At 40.7% G+C, this 18582-nt stretch overlaps 1 protein-coding gene across 1 annotated transcript in view; it reads right to left on the bottom strand.

The window, feature by feature from the left end:
• mgat4a (alpha-1,3-mannosyl-glycoprotein 4-beta-N-acetylglucosaminyltransferase A) overlaps positions 1-15865 on the bottom strand; it is a 281788-nt gene extending 265923 nt beyond the window's left edge. Inside the window, exon 1 of the mRNA XM_043692233.2 lies at positions 15422-15865. Coding sequence (XP_043548168.2) covers positions 15422-15506 — 85 coding nt within the window. The 5' untranslated portion in view covers positions 15507-15865. The remainder of the gene's footprint in view (positions 1-15421) is intronic.
• Between the last annotated feature and the right edge of the window lie 2717 nt (positions 15866-18582).

Raw genomic sequence — 18582 nt, 5'->3', positions numbered from 1 at the left:
GAATCGATCCAGGACTCTCTGCTCTTTATATCGGTGACCTCACCGAGTGCATTTGTTGAATGGATAATCTCTGTAAAGTACACAACAAAGGTCTATCCAGCATTTCAGCTGTAGCTCATATTGAAGAAATGTTAGGAGGAGCTTCACAGTTGGAAAGAGGGAATGAAGCAACTTCTAACCCTATTTAAACACAAAGAATGTTTCCAAGATTGACATTTTAAATGCATTGCTTTTAAGGAGAGTATAGCTTACTACAAATGAGAAAGTCGTCTATAATTTCTGTTAGAGAGAGAAATTAAAAAACAAAATGCTGCAGGTGCTGGAAATCTAAAATAACTGCTTTTGTCCTTTTATCGTTTTAGTACCCCAGGGCCAATAAAGTTTACCACATACTTTCCTTCTTTATCCACCTTTTTTTAAATTTGCTAATGGGATGAGAGCGTCTAGTGGCTGAGCCAGTATTACCTATCCCTAGTTGCCCAGAGAGTAGATTAGATTCCCTACAGTGTGGAAACAGGCCCTTTGGCCAACAAGACCACAGTGACCCTCCGAAGAGCAACCCACCCAGACCCATTCCACTACATTCACCCCTGACTAATGCACCTAACACTACAGGCAATTTAGCATGGCCAATTCACCTAACCTTTGGATTGGAGGAAACCGGAGCACCCAGAGGAAACACGGGGAGAATGTGCAAACCTCCACACAGACAGTTGCCCGAGGTGGGAATTGAACCTGGGTCTCTGGCGCTGTGAGGCAGCAGTGCTAGCCACTGAGCCACCGTGCCGCCTAATAGTTAAGAATCAACCACATTGTTTTGGAACAAATTTCCCTCCCAAGATGGACATGAGTGAACCAGATGGCTTTTTCTGTCATGACAATCAACAGTGGTTAAACAGTCACCATTAAGCCAACTTTTCACTGCAAATTTTTATTAAATTCACATTTCACAGTTTGTTATGGTGAGATTTGAGCTGAAACTGTGTTGCTGGAAAAGCGCAGCAGGTCAGGCAGCATCCAGGGAACAGGAGAATCGACGTTTCGGGCATAAGCCCTTCTTCCTGAAGAAGGGCTTATGCCCGAAACGTCGATTCTCCTGTTCCCTGGATGCTGCCTGACCTGCTGCGCTTTTCCAGCAACACATTTTCAGCTCTGATCTCCAGCATCTGCAGACCTCACTTTCTCCTCCATGGTGAGATTTGAGCCAATGTCACCAGGAGAATTAGCCGGTGGTTCTAGATTATCCATTCAAAGACACCATCACTACACCAGCACACTTTGCTGACATCTTTAACCTCTCCTTACTACAATGTGAGCCTTCCCACCTGCTTCAAGGAGACCACTATCATCCTGGTGCTGAAGAAAAATCAGACAACATGCCTTCATGACTATAATCATTATACACTCACAACTGTGTGGTCAAATTCAACTCTAACTCCATTTATAAATTTGCTGATGACAACAACACCAAAGTGGGTCAGATCTCAAATGACAACAAGACAGATTATAGGAAAGACATAGGGAGCTCAGTGGTGTGGTGCAAAGACAACAATCTCTAATTCAAAGTCAGCAAAGTGAAGAAGCTGGTCTTGACTTCAGGAAGCAGAGTGGATAGCACATCCCAGCTGCATCAATGGTGCTTGAGGTGGAGGTGGCCAAGGGCTTCAAATTCCTGGGAGTGAATATCACCAACAATCTGGCCATGTCCATCCACATCCACACAATGGTTAAGAAAGCACACCGAGGCCTCGATTTACACAGAGGGCTTAGGAAATTCAGCATGTCCACAATGTCTCTTACCAATTTGTATTGATGTGCCATGGAAAGAAACCTATTTGGATGCATCACAGCTTGGTACGGCAACTGCTCTGCCCAAGACCACAAGAAATTACAGAGAGTTGTGAACGTCCATCACAAAAACCAGCCTTCCATCCATTCACTCCAGCTACACTTCCTGCTGTTTCAATAAAGCAGGCAACATCATCAAAGATCTCTCCCACCCCATTATACTCTCTTACACCCTCTACCATCAGGGAAAAGATATAAACATTTGAAAACACATAGCAACAGATTTAAGAACAGCTTCTTCCCCACTGTTATCAGACTTATGAATGGATCTCTCATATATTAGAGCTGATCTTTCAATGCACCTTCTCTGTAGCTGTAACTCTATATTCTTTCTTCTGTTCTATTACGTTGACATTTATGCGAGGTATGATTTGTCTGGTTAGCCCACAAAATAATAGTTTTCATTATATCTTGGTACGTGTGACAATAATGAAGCAAATCAAATCAACTAGGACTCCTCTGATATCCTTCACCACTTTGACCTAGTCTGGTTTCCAGCTCAAACTGTTCCCTGTTCATCATTCACCTTCAGTCCTCATACACATTATTCTTCCTCTTCTTTCTGGAACAGATGTCAGTTTGCAACTCTCCTTTAATTCCATTTTCTGCAAACAAGATATGTTTTCAGGGAAGTATTGGCGCTCTGGCTGTGCCTGGCTTTTCATTTAAGATTTCCTCTGGGTCCCATATACACCTTTTGTTTCTCTAGATTTTTGACATTCTTCCCTTTATTTGTCCTTCGCAATCGTCACTTCTGACACTTAATCCTCTCCTGCTCTTACCAAGTCACAGACCTGTCTTTTTTGTATCCCCACTGCTATCCTCCTTCCTTACAAGCTATTCATCTGCAATACCTTCCAGTTTGAAACAAAGGTAATTGACCTGAAATGATAACCCTGCCAACCTCTCGGAGCAGTTGAGTGTTCCTATCAACTTATGGAGGGAGGTAAAAGGTTGCATTGGAATAGAAAACTGGGAAGATAAAGTCACAAATTGATGTTGTAATGTGCTTATTAGCTTTCTTCCAAATGCCTTTGAAAGTAGAGATAATCATAGAAAGTAAACTCAAGTAAAAATTGGTTCAACAAGTCCATGTATTTCAGAGCACTCTGTTGATTCAAAGACTGTCATAATCATTAGATTAGATTCCCTACAGTATGTAACAGGCCTTTCAGCCCAACAAATCCACACTGACCCTCTGAAGAGTAACCCGCCCAGACCATTCCCCAACATTTACCCCTGACTTGGCAATTTAGCATGGCCAATTCACCTGACCTGTATATGTTTGGACTGTGGGAGGAAACCAGAGCACCCGGAGGAAACCCACACAGACACGGGCAGGATGTGCAAACTCCACACAGACAGTCACCCAAGGCTGGAATCAAACCCGGGTCCCTAGCGCTGTAAGGCAGCAGGGCTAACCACTGAGCCACCATGTGGCTACTTAAATCAGCCCAGTAATGTAGGAAAAAAAACTTAGTTTTTATGCAGTTTGGTTAAAAGTATTGAATAACTTCAATTCTTCAATCCTCCATTGAACTTACAACTTTAATATGTTGGATAGCAAATAACTTCCAAATGCTTAAATATTGTGCAAAAGCAATACTTCTGAATGATGGTAAATAGATAGTCCTGAAATATCACTTTATTGGGAATAAAGCCTGGAGAACTTTCTAAATGGCTTTAATTATTTTAAAGCTCGGTATGATGTGTTTATTCATTTTTTGTTCCAATTTATTGAAACATTAAATGATGTGCGCTTCAGTTTTCTAGCCATGGGACGACTTGGGAAGAGAAAGAGAGAAAGTGTTCTCTTTACTTAAAGTTAATGAATATCTTGTGGTAACATTTGGAAACTGGACGAATAAGCATATTTACATTTGAAAGCAAAATACAGCAGATGCTGGAAAACAGAAATAAATGGGGCAGCATGGTGGTTCAGTGGTTAGCCCTGCTGCCTCACAGTGCCAGAGACCTGGGTTCGATTCCACCCTTGGGCGACTGTCTGTGTGGCGTTTGCACGTTCTCCCAGTGTCTGCGTGGGTTTCCTCCCACAGTCACAAAAGATGTGCAGGTTAGGTGAATTGGCCATGCTAAATTGCCCATAGAGTTAGGAGCATTAGTTAGGGGGAATGGGTCTGGGTGGGTTACTCTTCGGAGGGTCGGTGTGGACTAGTTGGGCCAAAGGGCTGTTTCCACACTGTAGGGAATCTAATCTAAAACAAAGTGCTGGAAGAACTGAACAGGTTCCGCCAGGTCCAGTAAAACAATGAAGCAGAGATTTTACAATATTGATGGAACACTGGGCCAGTTTCTTTCAGAGTAGCTAAGGTTCTGCGGATGTTTGAAAATTGATCCTTATGTCCACTCCTATTGCTGATAGATCCAATGTTTGTTGCTCTGAAGTTTTTAAATCCCCTAATTTTATCTTTTAAAAAAAATGGGCATCAGCAACCCACCCAGCACCTTTAACACTCATTCCCTCCATGACAGTGGCTGTAGTGTGAATCATCTACAAGATGCATTGCCAAATCTTTCAAAGGCTCCATCTACAGCATATTCCAAACCCATGATCCCTGCTACATAGAACAAGGGCTACAGGCGTGCAAAGTTTTGACTTTGTCACTATGTCACTTGTGCTGCACTGGATCAAAATCCTAGAACTCCATCTCTCTCAAGGCATAGTGGGAGTACACATGCACTGTAGCAGTTCAGTAGCAATTCAGTATCACTTTATTGGGATAATTGAAGATGGACAATAAATGCTGGCCTTAACAGCAATATTCACATTCTCACAAATGAATTAAAAAAAAAACTGTCAGATTCCTTTCTAAGCATTCCTTGTTTTACACATTCACTTCTTCCACTGGAATGTTGATTGAACAGGATAGTTCCACGCATTTAGCTCCCATCAGGTAAAATGGAGCAGCATCTTGAGGAACATGCAACTTATTGAACAAAGTGACAAACCCAATGCATATGATGCAAACAAAAATGATTTCAAGTCTAATCGGTTGGCACATTTTTGTTCTAAAAATCACTCATTTCATTTACAAAAGATTTCCTTCCCCTCCATAGGTAGTTAAAGGTCACGTCAAACCTAAACATAAAATCAGTTTAAATCACTGTTCTGTCAAAACTAGGAAAAGATTGTGAATGCAACAAAGCTGACAACAGCAAAATGCTCAGAATACCCATTGAAAAAGGTGCAGAATTATACTTTCAGGTTGTTGACCTTTCAGTTCTAATGAAAAGAAGTTACAGACTTGGAACAATGGGTGGAATCTTCCATTTTCTTTGGATTTCTCGCAAGATGGTGAGTTACCCATATTGATGCACTGAGATAGATCTTCCCTCCTAAAATTAATGCCCATGCTCGGGTTTTAGTATGCCACAATTCCAGCTAACTAAATTGGTTTACAAACACTGGCACTGTAAGATTTATAGAATCATAGAATCCCTACAGTGTGGAAGCAGGCTATTCAGCCCATTGAGAGAACATACCTTCCAAAGAGCATCCCACCCAAACCCAACACCAACGCCCCCAATCCTATCCCTGTAACCCTGCATTTCCAATGGCTAACCTACCTAGCCTGCACTCCTCTGGACACTATGGGCAATTTAGCATGGCCAATTCACCTAACCTGCACATCTTTGTTCTGTGGACTCTAGATCTGATCTCCAGCATCTGCAGTCCTCACTGTCTCCTACATTACAAATCATCCAAGCGAACAAAAAAAAACATTCAAATACAGCAGCTGAATGTTTCTGATTCCTTAAGTACAGTGCCTCTAACAAACTGACCACATTTTCATGTCTCATCTTTGCTGAGACAAATGGTGGGGAATCTCTTATGCAAGACAGAAGTGTGCCACCGAAGTGGAACAATTGAATATACAGGAATAAAATGTACATTTGTGGAGTAGTCTCTCAAACAGTGATAAATATAGTTGTGTGAATTAATTAACTTGCGGAGAAGGTGCTTAACAGGATAAGCATATTTGGACAGAAGCCAGTGTGTACAGCTTCCCACAGTTGAGGAACTGATAATGTGATATGTGGTTGTAGGGAGTGCCAGCTAGCCCTGCAGAAGAAAAAAAACCACCAGTGTGAAACAATATATTTATAATTAACGATCATACAGAAAGGAACAGGTAGAGCTGAGGGATGCAAAATTAAAAGGCAATCATAATGTTGGATGGCAATTACATATAGAAGGAAAGAAATGAACAATAGGATAACAAAGATAAGTGGTATATTGGTTTCATTCATTCCATTGGAAAGGAGCTCATCAGGTTAGAAATCCAGCCTGCTGGCTCAGCTATTCCTTGTTGGCTTCTCCTTATATGCAATGCTTTTTGGTATAGCCAATCAATCACATGGTGAAAGGAAGATACAAAGAGTAGTGGATATGAACAAAGATTTGGCTTTGAAGCCTTGATCAGAACTCAGAACTATAAAAGAAAACCACAGTTGATGGGAATGATTGGTATGCAGTGGAACAATGATTTGTCAGGCTTCAACTCTGACACAATGCTTGGGTTTTATTTTTCCAATTGATAGAACGTTGCAGTATAAAACAATTCATGCTCTCATCATAAATATGGCAGCTGTCTGAAGCATAACACTTCCAGTTAGATTCTTCAATGCATGCACAGTCTGCCCACACAGCTTAGATGCTTGACTGCGCTCTTAATGGTCCACCTATACCCATTCTTAATTTATGTGGCCTTTGAGTCTTTATAGATCCTGGACAATTAATGAATTAAGGATGGCACAGTGGCTCAGTGATTAGCACTACTGCCTCATAGCATCAGGGACCCGGGTTTGATTCCAGCCTCAGGTGACTGTGTGGACTTTGCACATTTTCCCCTTGGATTTCTTCCGGGTACTCCGGTTTCCTCCCACAGTTCAAAGATGTGCAGGTTAGATGGCCATGGTAAATGCAAGTTATATGGATAGGGGAGGGGGCATGTCTGGGTGGGATGCTCTTAGGAGGGTCAGTGTGGACTCTATGGGCTAAATGGCTGTAGGGATTCTGTGAACATTCCTCACAGCCTTCAATGCAAGGTAATATTATCCCATTATTGAGTGAACATAAGCTGATTACAATTTCACGAGAAGCTTTGAGCCTTCTAGGATTTCTGCCAGCTTTTACACTTGCGTGCCCAAGTGCAAACCAGATATGATTACCAAAATAAGGAGCTGAAGGCTAGAATTAAGGGGCTTTATTGCCACATCAAACGACGCAAAACATTTTAGTTACCTATTATCCAATTCTCTCTGTATCATGACTTACAGCAGGTTCAACTTAAGAAATAGGAGTAGGCCATTCAGCCTCTCAAGCCACCTGCTTTAATGGTAGAGGCAGTGAATGTTGGAGACGTTTAAAATATTATTACTCACAACCTGACTCCAGTGTGCACAAATGCAGGGCTGATTTGCATGGCAGGTACTGCCACATCCAGGTTCAAGACTGAAGGAGCCAGCTGGCCCATCCTTTAAATTCTGTTGCCAATCAAGCAGGCTGCTTTCTCCTGAATGGGGTTAAACTTTGAGATCATTTCTGGAGCTGCACACATCCAGGAGAGTGGAGAGCATTCCATCATACTCATGACTTGTAAACAGTGGGCTAGAATACACTAGGTCTCTTTATCAGAGTCACTAATATCGTCTGTAAATAGTTGAACCTCCAACATTGAACTCTGGCTCGTAACCGACTTGAAAATCACCCATTTAACATGTGTTTTCTGCTTAATAGCCAATTCTCTACCCAACCTGATGTGTTATCTGAATAGCTTGAACTCCTAATTTGTGCCATAACCTTTAATCTGGCACTTTATCTATTGATTTTTTGAAATTTACTGGTCCCCCTACATCCACCCTGGTGGTTCAATTCTGAAAGCACTTCAAAGATTTTGTCAGACATGATTTCCCTTTCATAAAACATGTTAACTTTGCTTGATCGTATAATGAATTTCTAAATATTCAATCGCTACTCCCTTGTCAGTAGATACCTGTCTTTTAGGTGGGCAACAATTATACAGGAGTTTATGCCATAGCAAAGAAATACCATTTTGATAACTTTCCCCATGTTAATGGTGAAATGAGAAAGAGAGTTGCCTTAGCTATTGCACCCATTTAGGACAACATATAAATATCAGAAATAATTGAGGTACCTAATGGAGTTGCAATAGGGGACAGCTAGATGAGCACATAAGGAGGAAAGGAATAGAGACAATGGTTGAAAGGAGTTTAGTGGGGAACTGAAACACCCAGCAATGACCAGCAGTGTTAAATGCCTGGTTTTCTTACTTTATGTTATATAATAGAAAGTGAAGGTCTGCTTTTGCCCAATGTAAGTATTCAATGAGAAAGTTGCATAACTGGTTCAGTAAGTAGTACACCATGGGTGCCACAGCTGGAGTCCTTCAACAAACCCAAGATACTACATACTGTCAAGAGCTTCTGCTGATTCTGCATAGCAGATAGAGGACATGACTCAGCTCTGTAAACAGATCACCAAATATATGAGTTGTGATAAATCCAATTGACAAGGATAGAGAAAATGCATTTCCTGTGATTTCAGAACACTCTGAAGTCCATGAATTAAAGAACCAGGGCTAAGTTTTAGATGAGCTTCTGAAAATGTTGAAATAATCAAGTCAAAAAAAGCATGAATACCCATAGGCTGTGACTGGCTAACACACTGCATTCTTCATGTAGACAAGAAGAGCACAGAATAGTCAGGAATATCATGTCAATGGAAGAGTTAGCATAGACATAATGAAACAAGAAAATTACAGTATTGGCCATCACTGAAATCAAATCTTTTGAGAATGCAGTCAATGTGCCTTTGATAGCCAGAGGAGTATAAACACCTTTTTACAGACAATCATTCTCTCCACTAACTCCTAAATTCCCCAGAAGAGCTCGATGAAATAGCAGTTTAATACGGCATGCTGCTCGTGCAAGTTAACATCTACAGTCTGCAAGAAAGGAACTACAGAAGAATGATGATGGCTAAAAAATTGCAATTACCACTTCAGGAGCAAATACTCACACACCCAATCATTTACACAGTAATTAGCTAACCTAACTTTCGCAATATTGTCATGTTGAAAAACACAGAATAAGGAGGAAGCCACAGTACACAAGGTTGAATGTGAAGTCTCTCAGAGTGGAGATTTTAAAATGTCATCTTGTCACAGAACAGCCTTCTTATTTTCAACTCTCAGAACTTCAACTCAAGACAAACCACTTCCTGTTCATGTTACTGCGGAAGCAGATTTCCCCTAATTTCAAATAATGCCTTTTTATTTTAAAAATTGTTTATTGAATATAAAGCATCACCATCTAAGCCAGAATTTCTTGTCCATCCTTAATTGCCCTTGAGAAGTTGGTGGTGAACTGCCTTCTCGAACCACTGCAGCCCATCGACTGCAGTTGTACACAGGGTTGATTTATTCAGGACCTTAAACTAGCAACAGAGAAGGAGCAGTGATATATTTTCAAGTCAGAGCCATGAGTGGTTTGGAGGGGAACATGCAGGTGGTGATGTTCCCATGCTGACCTAGCCTTTGCGTGATAGTGGGTTTGGAGAATGCTTTGAAGGTACCTGGTGAGTTGATGCAGTGTTTCTTATAGATAATACAAGGCTGGTGATGTGCATCGGTGGTAGGGGAAATAAATGTTTAAGATGGTGGAGAGGATGTCAGTAAAGTAGGTTGCTTTGTTCCAGTCCTTGTTGAGCTTGTTGCTACAGCTGCATATATTTAGGCAGGAGACTTAAGGATGTAGAAGGTCTTCTATACCTTGTCTTTGTATCCCCTTTTCAAGGTTAAAAAACAAATGCTCACATACACTTTCCCAGACCAAGAACACTGATTAGTCTTTCTGCCTCAACCGTACAGGCATTTAAACCAAACCACACTGTCCCAAATATCATACCAGCCAAAACAAGTCAACTTATAATAGACCAAACTGTTTTGAAATGCAACAGAATCATTACATTTGTCAGGCTTTTTGAGTCTCATAGATAATAGGCCAAAGAAATCATTCTTCTGTTTAATAAGATGGTGTGGAGGTTCCGATGTTGGACTGTGGTGGACAGGGTCAAAAGCCACATGATACCACGTTACAGTCCAACAAGTTTATTTGAAATCACAAGCTTTTGGAGTGCTGCTCTTTCGTCAGGTGCTCCGAAAACTTGCGATTACAAATAAACCTGTTGGACGATAACCTGGTGTTGTGTAACTTCTGACCTTGTAACATAAGAACACAAGAACTAAGAGCAGCTATAGGCAGTTCAGCCCCCAGCCTGCTCCACTATGGAATATGATCACGACTGATCTCATCTTGACTTCAACTCCACTTGCCTGCCCTCTCCCCAGAACCCTTTAACCCATTACTAATTAAAATGTGTCTACCCCTACCTCAAAATTTATTCAGTGTCTGCTGTCCACCACACTCTAGGCTAGTGAGTTCCACACTTTCACAACTCAGAACTAAGTCCTCATCATCTGTTTTAAAATTGCTATCCATTAGCCTAAAATTATGACCTCTTTTTCTAGCTTGTCCCACAAGGAGAAACAACCTACCTTGTCAATGCCTTTTAGCATTTTCTTACTTCTTAGATTAGAACTACCCTTATCCTTTGAAACTCTAGGGACTATAGGCCTAAATGGCTCAATCTCCCTTCACAAGACCAGCCTTTTATCTTTGGAATTAAGCTAATGAGCCTTCTCTGAAGTGTATCCAATGCAATTACAGCCTTTTCCAAAAAGGGAACCAAAATTGTACAGATTATTTTATTAACAGTCTCACCGATGCCTTGTACAATTGCAATAATGCTTCACTACTTTTATGCTCCATTCCTTTAGCAAAAAATGCCACAATTCTATTTGCTTTCTTATTACCTGCTGTACCTGCATGTCAGCTTTATGCAACTCATGCACAAGGACACCCATATTTCTCTATGCAAAAGCATTTTGAAGATTCTCAATATTTATTCATTCTTCTGATGAAATGGATACCTTTACACTTATGCATGTTAGACTTCATCTACCAAGTTTTGGCCCACTCACTTTATCTATGTATATCCACTGGTAAATTTCTTATTTTTTTCATTGCAACTTATCAACCTATTTTAGTCTTATCTACAAATTTTGTGATAGTACCTTCTCTTGGGCAGGAGAGATTATTTTTCTGTGTTCTAAAAATAATCAACGTTCACTAGATTTTAATTTTTAAAAACCTTTTTGGAAATTTGTCAGGTAACTTAAAAGAAGTTATAATCTGTACTTTTCAGATTTTCTTCACAGTCGAAGTCCACTGGTCATGCCAATGCACAAGCTTAAACTCCAGGAAAGAGCAGTTTCAAATTTGTGGTGAAATTTGAATCCTAAACAATGAATCCACAGTGGAACAGAGGCTGGCAGCTGGGAAGCTGTTTTTGTGGATGATCAATGCTGAAATTATAGCAGGCAGATTTCAAGGAAATAATGTGTTTATTCCTTGAATAATATTGACCAGCAAATGTAAACCCATCTTTTCAACTCAGGTGAATGAGACATTTATACTCTCACCATAAATAAGTTACAAGACCAGAGTTTTGACAACCTTTGCATTTATATTCCTAGACCTGATTTTATTTTGTGTACAGACAGCCTTGTTTAGTTTTTAACTGAATTAAGACTTGTGACTCAAACAAATTTCTGGTAAAAGAATAATGGAAATTCTATATCTAATGACGAATGCAAATGTTTTGAGGTCTCTACTAACCTATATTATTGCTTTAGATGAGGACACAAAGTGCAATTTATTCACATTTGCTGATAATACAAAGGTAGTTGGGAAAGTGAATGGTGAAGAGGATGCAAATAGATGTGGACAAGTTAAGTAAGTTGACAAGAACATGGCAGATGAAATACCCAATGGAAGAAGAGTAAAACATTAGGCATTTTGGAAGGGAAAATGGAAAAGAGATTTTTTTTAATATTATGATGAGACATTGGGAAATGTTGTTATTCAGAGAACCTGTGATTTTGTATACAAAACAAAATTAGAATCTAGGTCCAACAGGCAATTAGCAAAGCAAACGGTATGTTAGCCTTGATTAAAAGGGAATGTAGAATAAGAATACAGCAGTGGCTCAGTGGTTAGCATTGCTGCCTCACAGTACCAGGGACCAGGTTCAATTCTAGCCTTGGGCACCTGTCTGCATGGAGTCTGCGTGTCAGCATAGGTTTCCTCTGGGTGCTCCAGTTTCCTCCCACAGTCCAAAGATGTGAAGGTCAGGTGAATTGGCCATGCTAAATTGCTCATAATGTTAGGTGCATTATTCAGAGGGAAATGGGTCTGGGTGGGTTACTCTTTGGAGGGTCAGTGTGGACTTGTTGGGCCAAAGGGTCCATTTCCACACTGTAGGGAATCTAATGATGAGACCATGCCTGGACGATTCTGTACAATGAAGGATATCCTCACTGAAGGAAGGATATCGTTACCTTGGAGAGAGTGCAACAAAGGTTCACTGGACTGATTTCTGGAATGAAGGAATTGCCCTTGGAGGAGAGATTGAGTAAAGCAGGCCTTTATTCCTTAGAATTTAGTGAAAGAGAAGTGGTTGCATCAAAAACTATAACATTCCTAAGGGGGGTTGACAGGGTAGATGGTGGGAGGGATTTTCCCCAGTTGGCAAGAATACAGGGTCACAGATTCAGAATGTATTGGCTGGTCATTTAACATGAAGCTGAATAGAGGCTATTGCAATTAATGGGTTGTAAATCTTTGGGATTCTTCCCTAGACAACTGAGAATGTTCAATCATTAAATGTATTCAAGAAAGAAAGAAATATTTGGACAATAAAGAAATCAAGAGAATGGAGATTCCACAAGATGTAATTAAGGTAGATCAGTCTTGACCTTATTACATGGTGGAACAGACGTGAAAGGCCAAATGGCTTGTCCTATTCATAATAATTTATGATTAGTGCATTTGATTATGTATTTTCTGTGATTATTTTGTCAGTAAGTTGTGCAGTTCTCTCTTCCCTAACTTTATCTCCCAGTTCTGCTCTTGTCAGCCCATCTCATCATTACCGAAAACGTGTTTGTAGTCTAAGTGCACAGCTTTGGAACTGAAACCATAAACCTTTCTGGCCACCTCTTCTTCTTTCAAGCATCGACTTTGGCTCAGTGACAGCATTCTCAACTCAAGAGTACAAACTGTTGGGGACTCAAGTTCACACCAGAAACGTGAGTGGGTGACCTGGACTATTTGTTCAGTAAAGCACTGAAGGAGCTGTCTTCTGTGAAGAGGTTAATCTGAGGCCTCCAATTTAGGTGAAGGGGAAATACAAAAAGCCCCTGGCATTTTCCAAAGAAGAGCAAAGAATCTCTTAATAAACTGGTGAAAATCTGTCACACAACCAAAAAAGATTAACTCATGCTTTAATTTAACATTCAACAATGACTACAGTTCATAAGCACTTCATTGAACAAGAAATATTCATAAGATTGTGATGTGCCAAAATATGTCTTGCATTTATGTCAAATCCAAGTCTCTATAAAACCATTTCTTTGACTAATCTTCCAATCATTCATTCTGATATCTGCACCATTTAGCCTTCATTTAATTATGCTTCTGTGATATGCCTTGGGATATTTTTCGTTATTACACACATTATATAAATGCAAGGTTTTGTTGTTGTGAATAATTATATATGATTGACAGAGTAAACAACATCCCTTCTTATATTTCCAATAGAAAGGTATAACTTAGGAGCAGGAGTAGACCATTCAGATCTCCTTCGTTGTTCAATAAGATCACGGCTGATGGTCATGATCTCAACTCCCTTTCTTTGTCTGTACCCCATAAACCTTGACTCCCTTGTCTATCATTTTTTTAAAAACTAACTCAGCATTGATTAAATTCCACCCAGTCTCTTTCGGGGGAAAGACAATTCCATGGATTAGTGATTCTCAGAGAGAGAGAAAAAAATTTCCACCCCAAATTTAAAAAGGAGACCTCTCATTCTTAAGGTAGGACCCCTTGTTGTAGTTACCCTGACACTAGGGAACATATCCTGGGGTCAAACCAAATCTGCTCAGGATCTTATATTTCAATAAAATCATTTCTAATTCTTCTAAACTCCAATGGCTACCAGGCCCAACATATTCAGATCTTTCTATTCTGCAGAAGATGAGCTCTTCATCCCAGGATGGGGTTTGATGAATCTTCTCTGAACAGCTCTGAAATTGATCAGATCCTCTTTTAGAATGACACCAAAACTGTACACAATATTCTACATGTGGCCTCACAAAGGCATTTTACAGCTGGGGTAAAACATTTCTACTTTTTCATATTCAATTTTCCTTGTAATGAATGCCATCACTTGTCTGTAATAGTCACTTGCTCTCCTTGCATCCTAACTTTTTGTGATCATGTACTAAGAACACATCACTATAGCACGTTGACACTACTCACTCTACACTTTCGAACATAAGATGCGAGTTGAACGTTAAACCTTGGGACTTTTTTTGGACTTCAACAAAGTACACCAGCAGAGGACATGACGATACAGAGCACCTGCAATTATCCCTTGCAGCAAGACAATAAAAATCAGAGAACCAATTTGCCAGACTACATTCCATCTCCCACCTAGTCCATTTTAACAGCAGATTCTCAACAGCAGTTCAGTGCTTTCCTCTTTGCACTCGCCCTCCTGTGAAGTGATTATATGTCAGCCTTCCACAATTACAAAGAAAACAGAGATACTGGCAGCGGGCAGGTCAGAGGAATCCATTGGCTGTAGCGGTAATCTCATCCACATCAGCCTGGCGCTGATAGAAAATCAGTTTATCACAATGAATTTCCGGCAAAGTAACAATTCTCACCCCTCCCCATTTCAAGCTCTCTATATGCAGGATATCTCAAAGCAGATTAGGCCAGATTTATCAGCTGATGCACTGGTGACTTGTACTGTTTTAGGCAGTCTGGGCTCATCAATTTACGGTTATTGGATTAAGAATGAGCGCAGCCATCAGCTGTCAAGACCTTTAATTTGGGAGTTTGCGTTTCGAATACCTGTGGAATGGCAGAGTCAAGTTTCCCAATTGGTCACAAGGGATGATCAGTTACTGAATCGACAACATTCAGAACTTCCAACATCTATAAAACAGGCGCCATATATACATTTATAATCGGGCTAACTCTTTACTATGGGACAAAACAGAGCAAATGCCATTTCCACAGATTGTCCAAAGTCACCCGTTCAGAAGTCCTTACTTTCCTGAAGAGCTAACACCAAAACATAAATAATACATAAAAGCAACCACAGGATCACCATCAGCTTCTTACTCACTCCAGACATGACAAATCCACGTTCCAATGAAGCTTCACTTGCGCACAATCATTCCTCTAAAAACACCTTCTAACATAACCATTTCGAGCTACAAACCATTCTCACGGAAGCGACTCAACGTGCCCGTTTAAACTGAATCCAGAAAGTGAAATCATGACGGGGGGACGTGGGGAGGAAAAGAGTGCGCTTGGTAATGAACACAAACTGTACCTTTTCCATTTTGCCAGGTTGTGTACCAGGACAGGCTGACGAAGGTGACACACACAAACGCCACAGTCCCATTTCTGAGCCTCATCGCATTGCCCACCGAGTCGCTACCGGAGTTTCGCCGTCTGTCTCATAGCAAGAACTGGGGCTCCCCTCTCCGCACCGCGTCTCGCTGCCTCGGTTCTCTGCACGTTCAATAATATATCTACAAACAGGGATGTTTATGCACGTTAAATCCTGGAAGATCAATAATGAGGGATCTCCTCCAGTTTCTGCACGAATTTTATTCTGAGTTTATTAACTGAGTTCAGAGGTGTAAAAAGAAAACCAAAATGGGATTTTTTTAAAAAAAGCATAAAACCTAACGGCGTTGCCGTTGCTTTCCGGCTCCTCTACCAGCAACACAAGCTGAACGTCCAGGAAGCACCAAACTCGCCGAAAGGCAGAATCAAGGAAAAGAAATTTCTCACTCGCCCCGAGGTTTAACCCAACCGAGAGCTGGCAGCGCGAAGCCCCGCCCAGCCTCCACCTTGATTGGTCCCCCTTGACGTTTCACTGCCCAATGAGTCCGGGGTAGGGACAGCGCTCCCTCTCGATTGGGCCAAATTGTTGACAGTTGCAGCCTCGCGTCACAATGGACGGGGGGGTTGCACCCGCCCAGGACCCCTTACTTCCCTGTCAATTTCACTCCAGTGTCTGCTCCCAGATCTGTGTCCAAGCGCCCCGATGTGATTACAATCTTTCCTTTCTTTATGAAAACAGAAGGAAAGAAAACGAATCGATTACCCCATATGTCTTGACAGAGAAAACTGCGCAGGAGGCCAAACGTTAGTTCTAGCTTTGCCAGTCTTCCCTGACAGTTTTCTGTTATTTTTAACACGGCCTAATTTGGCAGTGTGGGGGACTGTGGACAAAGGTTATTTTGGAGTCAGAGAGTTTTGGCACGGCAGCTCATCCGCGCCACTCATCAAACAATCTAACGGATATTGCTGGAGAAACTCAGCAGGTCTGGCAGCACCTGTGGAGAGAGAAACAGAGTTGACAGATCAAGTCCCGCGACGTTTCTTCAGAACCCAATTCTCCAGTAATTCTGTTTATATCTTCAGTTCTGTGTTTCATCAAATATTCTATCCTCATTTTCCAGCACTTCCTTATTTTTAATCAACATGTTCAAATGTGTTACGCTGGTGGCTCTTGAACTCGGGCCTTCTGGAAGTAGGGACACTACCAATGCCTTTAAAAAAAATCTTCTCCTCAACCCCATTCACCTCTCCAACCCCCGTATTCCTTGTGTATTACCCATGTATTCTGTATTTTAGAATGTTTAGAATTTCATTGAAGAATCACGACAGTGTGGAAGTCGGCCATTCGGCCCATCGAGTCCACATCAACCTATCGAAAAGCATCCCAGACAAACCTAATTTGCTAAGTACAATTCCTTATCTTTTCAAACATCCTTATTTCTAAATATGAATTTTTAGGAATGAAGAATAAAAATGTTAAAATGCTGTTTATTAAATATTGTGTATAAAATACAGCTATAATAAAATTAGTAATCCAATTTATGCTTGGGCCTTGATTTTAATTGAGTTAAATGCTGCTAGCGCTCAAGTGCAGAATAAACATACATCCGATTGTATTAAACAGGAATAGGAGGGAATCAAGTTCTCAAGCTTCCCCTTTAAATATTGAATACAACAAAAGACAGTGTAAACCTCCATGCTAATGGGTGAAGTTCCCTTCCTAGGGAAGATCTCCCTAGGAAGATCTGAGGTTTACTGTTTCACTTCACCTTTTTACCCCACAGAAACAGATAGAATTTCACAATTGTGAGAAATGTATGGAACCAGTTGCAAGTTTATTTGCATCTTTAGTCAGGGAGCAACCAAAAATGTTATAATGCAATATCATAAATATTGTCATGAATTATCTAATTGTTGAACTATTGGAATTATGTCAGATTCGGGATACACTATATAATGTTTAATCCTGCCCTATAATCTCTATGAATCCATGGGTGCTCACTCAGCCAATCCCTTTCAGTGGAGGGAAAATACATTATTGACCCAGTCTCCCATTCAGTCAATACTGTCCTCCCTAACATTGAAAGCATGGTCTCAAAGAATATAATCCTCTACTAATAAAAGAACCAACAGCAGCACAAAATGTTTTAAAATTGTAAAAAGGGAGGTTTATTTCAGTAGTCAAAATGTCTTTTTAAAAGAATGACCTTTTATAAAGAAGAGTACAAACATTCCTGATGAAGGACTTATGCTTGAAACATTGATTCTTCGGCTCCCTGGATTCTGCCTGGCCGGTTGTGCTTTTCCAGTGCCACACTTTCCAACTATGATCTCCAGCATCTGCAGTCCTCACTTTCTCCTACAGAGTCCAGACACAATGGCACCAAGTCTAGCAGCACAACTGAGGGCCTCGCTAATGATGCAATAATGAGGTGCTTGTGATGGTGAAAGAGGTGACTTGAGAAATGGCCAGGAAGAAAGGGGTGTTAAAATAGGAATGGCACTGTAAATGAGAAGAGAGGATATACAAAAGGAAACATCTTTGAAGTGAAAAAAATGTTAAAGGGGGAGACTTAAAGCAAGGACTTCTGTAAACTATTTTTGTGATGTTGGCTCAGCTATAAATCTTGGCCTGGACACTGATCCTCTTGCCCTTGTTGAAAACAGTGCCATGGGATTTTTTACATCACATTGAAATAGCTGACTGCGTCTCAGCTTAACATCCCATCCAATAACATGATTCCTGAAGAAGGGCTTATGCCCGAAACTTCGATTCTCCTGTTCCTTGGATGCTGCCTGACCTGCTGCGCTTTTCAAGCAACACATTTTCAGCTCTGATCTCCAGCATCTGCAGCCCTCACTTTCTCCTAACACTTATTGTAGTAAACCCATCTGGTTCATGAATAACTTTCGGGGAACGAATTTTGTCATTCTTGCCCTGTCTGTCCTTTGTCACTACAGACTGAAATGTCCTGGCGAGTCATTCAGTTGCATCAATATGCTACAGAAAATCTGAATAAGAATAATACTACTGGGCATCAATCTAGACACTGGATGGCAAAGCCATACCCTGCCTTGTCGACCTGGCAGAGTCCTCTTAATTAACATTTAGGAACATATGTTTAAAAAAAGAGTTTTCCT

Source organism: Chiloscyllium plagiosum, unplaced genomic scaffold, assembly GCF_037043375.1.
Source record: "Chiloscyllium plagiosum isolate Xiang-an unplaced genomic scaffold, Cpla_swu_hap1 HiC_scaffold_6, whole genome shotgun sequence".
In the NCBI taxonomy this organism is placed as follows: Eukaryota; Metazoa; Chordata; class Chondrichthyes; order Orectolobiformes; family Hemiscylliidae; genus Chiloscyllium; species Chiloscyllium plagiosum.
Note: the sequence above shows the minus strand (reverse complement) of the source record. Positions and strands in the feature narration are given on the sequence as shown.